At 38.9% G+C, this 8,633-nt stretch overlaps 1 protein-coding gene across 1 annotated transcript; it reads right to left on the bottom strand.

The window, feature by feature from the left end:
- Positions 1 to 1,374: 1,374 nt before the first annotated feature.
- DPEP2 (dipeptidase 2) lies at positions 1,375 to 8,120 on the bottom strand. Its single transcript, XM_009877268.1, has 9 exons — positions 7,990 to 8,120; positions 7,152 to 7,278; positions 6,534 to 6,663; positions 6,085 to 6,226; positions 5,126 to 5,195; positions 4,422 to 4,598; positions 3,901 to 3,988; positions 3,167 to 3,242; positions 1,375 to 1,549 (listed from the first exon to the last, which is right to left on the bottom strand). The coding sequence occupies exons 1-9, from the start codon at positions 8,118 to 8,120 to the stop codon at positions 1,375 to 1,377; spliced, it is 1,116 nt and encodes a 371-aa protein (XP_009875570.1).
- Positions 8,121 to 8,633: the final 513 nt, after the last annotated feature.

Raw genomic sequence — 8,633 nt, 5'->3', positions numbered from 1 at the left:
ATTCTAGACTCTCTAAAATTTATGATTCGTAATAGAGTATTAAATGTAATACAGTTACAAGTATCAGACTAAAAGGTTGTGCCACAGAAGGAAATCCACTGGATTTGGTTGTCTGAAGCAAATAATTACGTAGGTCTAGGCGACAGGAATTTTGCACTTCTTGTAGCATTTCACTTTCACTTACATCCGTGTGCTGCGCCTAGAAAAATTGAAAAGATTGCCCCTGAAAGCCAGACTGGCACAACAGCAAAAAGCTTTAGGCAGCTAGCAAATTCAGGGCTATTTCAAGCGAGCCAACTCAAACTGTATTGCAAAACCACGTCTGAACGTGAAGAGATCAACATAATTATCCTGATGTGTGCATTCCTATGAAACACTTCCCAGAATTCGGTACAGACACATCACAGACCAGAGTGTCACAGGTCTGGCTGTTCTTTGTCGTGGCTCTCTCCACATGTGGATGCATTAGCTGGAAAACCTTAAGCAAGCTCATGAGCTTTCTTCCCTGAGGTCAGCTCCCAGTCTCAAGACAGAGCTTCAAACATCTCTAATTTAGAAGGGAAAAAAGATGACTAAATCTCATGGATCAGTTAGGTGTGATGAATTTCTGCCTCTTCCCAATGTCAGCCTGCCACATGTGCAACTCAGCATTAGGTAGTTATTTTGGCCGATTAACTGGAACAGTACAGAATTTCCTGATTTCTGTTCATCTAATATACTCCAAAAAGGCAGCTGGAAAAAAGATCACTATGAAATATATGTTGTCTATAAGGCCTTGTGTATACTATCTACTTAACTACATTTTACGAGTTTCAACAGAGAACTTTTTAAAAAGAAGTTACCACTTTGGGGGTCCTTAGTCTCATGTCATCTCTCTCCTCTCCTCCCTCATCCTTCTGGATTAGCTTCTACCATTTACACTTAATAATTGTTGTGATCTAGTTGTTATGTTTATGGCTTGCTAGTGATCCAGCCATGGCGAGAGCCTTTTGGATAGCAGCCCAGTCCCATGACAAGAATTAGATTGATTTGCAGAAGTCAGCATTCCTTACTGCACCAGTGATCACAGCCAGACTGTGACACTGGTACATCCGCAGTTTCTCCAAACCATGAAGAGATTCTATTTAGAAGTCAGTGATGTGTACTTATGAGATTACCATAGAGAGAAAAAGTTCCAAAGAGCTTTATTCACTTGTTCGTTCTCTCTGTTTCCTTCATTCTGCTAACACTCTCTTGCCATCTTTGTTTCTTTTCCAGCATTTTGAATTACTGCATCAAGTGCTTACATTCCCTCATAGAGTTCTCATTGAGCAGAGATAAAAAAATAAAAAATAAAAAAGGCAGAGCAAGGCACCAACAGTTCCTCTCTCTGTCTTAGTAAGAATCAAGATTCAGTTTAGATTTTAATCTTACATTTTCCACTTCCCTGAAGACACGTAGAAAGTTCTCCCTTAAGACCCCTTTCAGTTCAGCTTCATTCCATCCTCTTCTAAGAAGCTCCTCAATCAAAGAAGGGTATTTAGAAACATCTTCCAATCCCTCAGGGAAACTGTTGGCAAGAGTTATACAAGAACATTCAACGCACATCACTGAAAAGAAGGGTAGAAAAATATTTTGAATCTGTCTTTTGCATATGTTCACTATTGGAGTGAGCTCACTGTGGACCCAATTCTTCCTTTGAGAAATTAAAACAATAATTAAGAATTCAACCAACATAAACAGAAGCAGGACTGGGACTCAATGAAAGGCTTTCTTCTGCACAGAGGATCCCATTAGCAGAACAAAACTGTGTATTCTGGAATGAAGATGCATTCGTGTATAAGCAGAGCAGCAGCATGGAGGATACAATAAGAAAACAGATGAAAAAGCCCACAAACTCATGTATGTGTTAATCCATTCTTTACAGCTGGCCTTTAGAGTAAGAGGAAATAGCTGTATCACAGATGGAGTTGGTGCAGTCCACTTGTGTAACTGAGAACAGGAAATCTGCAAGAACACGATGAGCTAAGGAGTTGCAGGCAATTTTCTGTATTCTGCCCTTTTCAAAGAAAATACAGTAGTAATACTGTTTTGAATTCAGCAGTTCAGGCAGTGAAAAGAAAGCTATTCAAACCCTCTGCTGAAGAAATTACAATAAGCAAAATTGACCTATGTCTTGTGCCAATTCTTATCGGAACTAAAGGGAATTTGAAGAAGCTGTAAAATCTGTATTAAACAGCTGTTTTAAGTTGTATTACCATGTGTCTTTGGCTTTGTTTTGGAGACACCTAATATTTTCTGCTATTTTTCTTTTCTGTGGAAGTGTGGTGATAAGCATATCTCAAGAAATCTCTGCCATTACTTTTTGCCAGGAATTAGGATCTTCCCAACTCCACCCATTAAACTGAGAGTCTTTGCAAAAATGTGTGCAATAAAATGTGGCCTTTTGTTGCAAACTGTGTTTTTAATTTGGAGATTATAGTTACAGAGCTACGATTAGCTAATTGTCATGGGAGCTGACACACTGTTTTTGTGGTCAGATGTGACAGATACAAGTCTGACTGTGACTTTCATACCCAAGTGTGAGCGCAGGAAAACTTAAAAAAGGAGGTGAAGATTCAACAGAAAGATAAAAGGCCAAAAAACGTTTAGGGTTATGCCAGCCAACGCCACTCAACCTACATTTATTTCCTGTGCTGTAACAACATTACCCTAGGAATGAGCAAGAGAGGTTATGTTGTAGGATCTTCACCATGCTCTGCTTTCCTCAAACACTCCCCAAGCACCAAAAGCAGAACCAGTTTGACAGCTCCCAAACACTTTGGGCATTCCTCACAAGAAAGCAATAGTGGAAAAAAGTTTTATAGCATCTCCCTGGACTAATTCAGGCTGTGACAAGTTTTCCGTCATTCATCTTTGGCTTCCAGAGGAAAGCAGCCTCCATCACTTGTTTTTTATGCGCAAGCCACTGCCTAGAACACGCAACTGCGGAGTTCACAGGGCATCAGGATCCTTTTCCACATTTGTAGCGCTGCTTCTTACAGTTCTTGAAAGGAATCATTTTATCCTTCTTTCATAAAACTTGTTTTAGTATTCATAAGACAATTTTTTAAGTCTTTTCTCCAAAAGGAAGGAAAACCTTCATAATTTAAAGAGCAGATCTCAATGTGTGTACAATTTTACTAACCGTTCCACTCCATCATAGTCACCACCAATTCCTATAGATTCGGAACCCGCAACTTTCTTTATGTAGTCAAAATGATCTGAAAAAAAATATCAAAGAGAATATCTAAGCATCCAGCAAACAGAAATAATACAGTTCAGACTTATCTACTATATTGGCACTAGGTGACTGTTCTCCTTACTCATGGATTCTTAATCAAGTACTTTAAATTAAAAAAGTCAGAAGGCATCCTGGTAATACAGATTAAGATTTAATAATGCAGTTGATGTATTCTGGATATTTACTGATGCTTGACTAGATGCTATCTGTTATTAAGCACAGAAGACAATCTTCAAAATAACAGTTACACTGATGAGATGCAAAGGAGAGAGGCATGATCATCACAGCATGTTAATTCCCGACAATTAGCCCACATATACCAACAAATTTTTCATTACCCATTACATATCTACATTTTCAACTCCTAATTGCAAAGGTTTAAGATGTTTTCCAGCAAGTAACAACTACTTTGGGAATTAAAGATTCTTGGCTCCATTTGGGAGCATCATGTCCTCCAGCTACACACCTTGCACCTCTCACTATTGTTTAATGAATATTAGCTCCAAAAATACCTAGAGCTAGGGTAAGGTGTGGAAGGGAATAAACAAGCAGTGTAATTTACACATCACAAAATTTATACAGACAACAGGAAATTCATAGAAGCCACCCACAAAAACTACAGTATATTAACTACAAACCTGCAACAGTAGAAACATTAACTACTTTTCTGCCACAGGCCAGTACATCTGCATTGAAAGTCACCATGACAATTCCCTTGTTCTTTTTCTGCAAGACGTGAAAAGACATATGAGAGACATACGAGTCCGCTCATCTGCAGTAAGTGGACACTCGTGTGTCCCGCAAACCTCAGGAGCGTCTCATGTAGATCCTTCTACATCCATCGGTCAGTGAGCATAACACCACTCGATGTCAGGTGGCAACAACTGCAAAGCATCTGCAAACATTTCATTGTTGCAGCCAAAGACAAAACACAACTGGAAGAAAACGTCTGAAGCAAACATGTAGCTCACGTATATATAACTCATGATCAGAGATGAAGTGAGAAGTAAACACCACGAGGCATGTGTGCAAGTTAGTCTCAGACTAGCCAAACGTTGCCATTAAAAACAAAACCAAACAGATCCAAACCAAACAGCACTCCCCTCAAAAAAAATTATCAAAAGCTGTCAAAAAGCCCCCGCAAAGCCATGTCACTCACTAATTGCTGGAGGATATCGTCAGGAACGTTTCTTGAGTGATTACATACAGAAAATGCTGAAGAATGGCTGAAAATGACTGGTGCTTTAGAGACATTCAGTGCAGCTTTTGCTGTGGCATATGAAGTATGAGATAAATCTATCAGCATACCCAGGCGATTCATCTCCTTCACCACTTCCTAAAACAGATTTACAGAAAAGAGTGCCAGTATTAAGGATTTTTAAATGAAACAGTTTACCTAATGTGTAAACAGATAAATTCTGCAGTTGTCAGCTAGTCATAAACATGCTGTGCCTGTATGAGTTTCTTTTTACCTATTAATTTAATAGTAATTTATTCACTCACAATTACTGGCTCATCACCACATGCTCAAAACTTAAACTCAAGTCAATCTAAAATAAGCCATTTGAAATGTTACTCATATCCCACTACTTCTGCATATTAATTCATACATCTGTTCTGTTACAACTAATAATATTGTTATTATAATTGTTAAGTATAATATAGTTATAACTAAACCTAGTGCTTCTGTTACCCTAAGAACCATCAAAGGGAATTTGGTTTGACTGAAATCCGATCGCCTCTTAACTATACAGATCCTCCAGTAATTCATTTTTAATGACAAGTTGCTTTTGAAAAGATAAGGCCAGAAGTTGTTAGTTGCAAGAGAGATTGCTTAGATTAGCATTAGAAAGAAATTCTTACTTGGCCGAATGCAGTCAGACCAATAACACCAGGATAAAAGTTGTGTATTCCTTTAGATGATGATTCAGCCCTTAAAAAGGGGAGTGAGGGAGGAGAAAAGAATTATTATTCTGGAGACTTATAATATCAGCAGCTGAAACTTCTTATGCTACACACAAAAATCATTACCATGTCACACAACCAAACACAGGGATAATGAGCTACAAAATACATATCTTGTTCACACAGAGCTTTTTTCGTTTGTAACTGTTTTCTGGATGTTATGCCTGCAGGTTCAGGATTGTTGTACGTTTGTGAGTTAATGCAATACAAGCAAAGGGATGCTTACTGGAAATCTTCTCATTAAACAAACTTGCATCAGAGAACAAAAAAGCACTGAAGTGTCAGTTACGTGTGAGCTAGAAAGCGGCTTTTCAGCCCACTCTGCACACAATTCCCCCTTTCCCTGAGCCAGTACAAGAGGGAATTTTGCCAATCTCGCAAAGAGCACAAGCTAATATTCTGATACAAGAATTAAGTACCCACATCTCTGTAGCTGCATATTGGACCTGCACTTTTGAGCTGGTTAGAAAGGGCAACATTGAAAGCTGCTGACTGCTGAGGTCTTACATAGTATTTACCCTCTTTTATCTAAATCATATGAATTTTTATACTTTTTTTAAAAGTATAAAGAAGTTGCCCTATGTAACTTTCCTAATAAAGCAATGGGGATAGCAATTTTACCATCTTGGTGTTTTTTAACAAGATTGAAAATCTATCAGTATAACAAGCACTACATAATGGATCCTTCAGTCTCCCACTTGACACAAGACAAGCCATTTACCCCCAAAACCTATAATCCTTGACTTGATTCAGAGTCTTTCACAGGTGAACTCTGTGCCTGAATCCATGTCTTACTCATCTTGGAGCTGCTACCACTTTGGATCAGATGCTCACAAAAACCCACACACAATAGTTACCAAGGTGTATTGCAGGTATGTGTTAAAGTCATGTAACGAACACCCAGGTCATAATACATCCTCAGTGCTGCCAGACTGCTGTCAATGGAGTGACCACCTTCTATTCCAATCAAACACGCGATCCTTCTACTGTCAGCGATACCTGGAAACATCACAGGAAGGCATTTCTAAGTAATTCCACAACTCGTACGAAGTCAGCGCTTACCGAGTAACAATTGTTACAGCAAATTGCAGGGAATAATTTTCACAGAACATGAGCTGAGACTATTACATGTTTATATGGCAAATTTTCTCATGACTGCAGGGAGCCAGGACTATGTACAGTTATCGTGGGTCAGTGGAAAAACTGATGTTAAGCCATGACAACTTGCCTGCTGCAGCTCTCTGTCTTTTGCATATATCTCCTGCAATCCCACTTTAAAAAATTCTGTTAGAAGAATGATCATCACCTTGGGAAGTTGTCACAAGTTCAAGCTCTTCATAGCTGTTACACATCCTCTTGACAACATCAATCTGCTCTAAGGTCAGACGCACAGCATCCTTGTTCTGAGCGCTGCAAAGAACATACACTGACCAAAACTGAAAGAGACATTGACAAGTAAAACTAGATAACTTGTGTTTCAGCTTAGAATCTTTCATTTGCTAATAGGGAAGTTCATGAGCGCAGACCAAAAGAATTTCATACAGCTTATAAGGAAGTTGCCGCTATAGTTTTTCCCCGCAAAGGAAGAGTTGCGATGCGGGGCAAGACCATCTTCTCAAGACACGATTAAAGTCTCCTGACATGCTTGGCTACTCCAGAGTACGTGCAGGAAAGCAAATATAAGTTTAATTTATTTATCACAAAATAAATGCAGTTGTTTTGCTTAAGGGTACTGGGATTATAAAATACAAACTTTTGAAACACAAATGTTATGGAAAACTGTCTGTGGCTTTTCAGTTTCTTTTTTTTTTTTTTTTCATTTTCCAACAGAAAGAGGCAAAACCAAGCCAGGAGCACTTTTGTGACCAGGAAGGAGGCAAATGTAAAAACGTATTCTCGGACTCACAACCATGGCAGTACATACCTGAGCTCCCACATAACCCGCCTGAAGTTTTGCAAGGTTTGTGTGGGTTTTGTTGAGTTCTCTTAAGTTGACTCTACTGAGTCTGTTTTGGTACAATATTCTCAGCTGCAGTGCGAAGTCATTGTGGCTAGAATTGAAAACAGACAGAGCTTGTGAGAGAAATAGGTTTTTCCCCTGCTAACCTAAATATAATTCCTTCCGCTGTTCACAGTCCCTTATACCATTAATTGTCAATAATCCTTGCAGTAACATATGCTTAAAAATCTCCCTTCTTTTGCAAGCAAGTTTTATTTCTTAATTAGGGCTGCAAGAAACTTTTTTTGTTTCTCCCATTTTTATAGCTGTTGTGTTTCTGCATCTATTTTTCTCCCTATCATTTCTGAAGGTACAGAAGAATTGAAATCAGATACCGCGCTTCTTAAAAACAAGTACTTGCGGTAGAATAATCAGTATTTGTGTTCCCAGGTCAAAATACAGTCGCTACAGACATAATTCCTTCCAGTTGTAAGGGAACCCTTTCAAGGTATGATGCCTGCTTTCTAGCTCTGCACAGAAGTCATTGCTAATGAGAGATGCCGTTAAATTACAGGAAAGAAACAAGGACATTATGTAAAGGGAAGCAGCAATTAAGTGGCAAAACCTGGCCAGAAAATCACAGATGTATTTACAACCACCTCTTCCTATAGTAAGTACCCCCTGAACCAAAATTCCTTCCAGATAACCAACTGCTATGTGCTAGTAATGACCTATGTTCTCTGCTAATCCAAACACACTTGAGCATTTCCTCCTCACATGTCAAGATTCACAAAGAGGGTTTAGTTGAACATATTTTATATACCCATCAATTAAAGGTGCATCTTGCATCAGCTCAATAGCTCGCTCTCTTATTGATTTCTCATAGCTGAATGGCACAATATCCGAGAACATCAAAAGCCACAGAAACTTCGTTGCACTTATCTTCATTTCCATTTTTGAGACTGCTAAAGCAAAAAGATACCACAATTATTCGTAGATGACAATGACACAGCAACATTTCCAGTCTGCAGAGGTTATAGGATTAATAGTATAGGCAAAGGCAAAACGACTCTTCTTCTGATAAGGCTGGGGTGAATTCTGCAGGAGGAAAAAAAGAAAGAAAGAAAGAAAGAAAGAGAATAGTGAACAGAAGGAAAGGTGGTGGCAAAAACTGTAAAACAGCTGCCTTCTCCCAAATATTTTAAGGTCTCTGGCTGCAGTGTTTTTGCACATATAACCACTCCTTAAACTCTGCTGCTGCCACCAGCTGACTGCTGAAGGGAACCGATTCCTCAGTCAGAGCGGGCAGGGTGAGCCTGGTGGACCCTGGACTTGCACGTCCCAAAAATCAATTCCCAAAACTGCATAGCAAGATAGTTTTCTCATTGCATGAAATGGTTGGTTCTCATTAACTGGGAAGCCTCACACTGAAATGAACACTGAAACCATTTTTGAGAAATTTCAAAA

Source organism: Apaloderma vittatum, unplaced genomic scaffold (assembly GCF_000703405.1).
Source record: "Apaloderma vittatum isolate BGI_N311 unplaced genomic scaffold, ASM70340v1 scaffold19489, whole genome shotgun sequence".
Taxonomy (NCBI): Eukaryota; Metazoa; Chordata; class Aves; order Trogoniformes; family Trogonidae; genus Apaloderma; species Apaloderma vittatum.
This window is presented reverse-complemented; position numbering and strand designations above follow the sequence as displayed.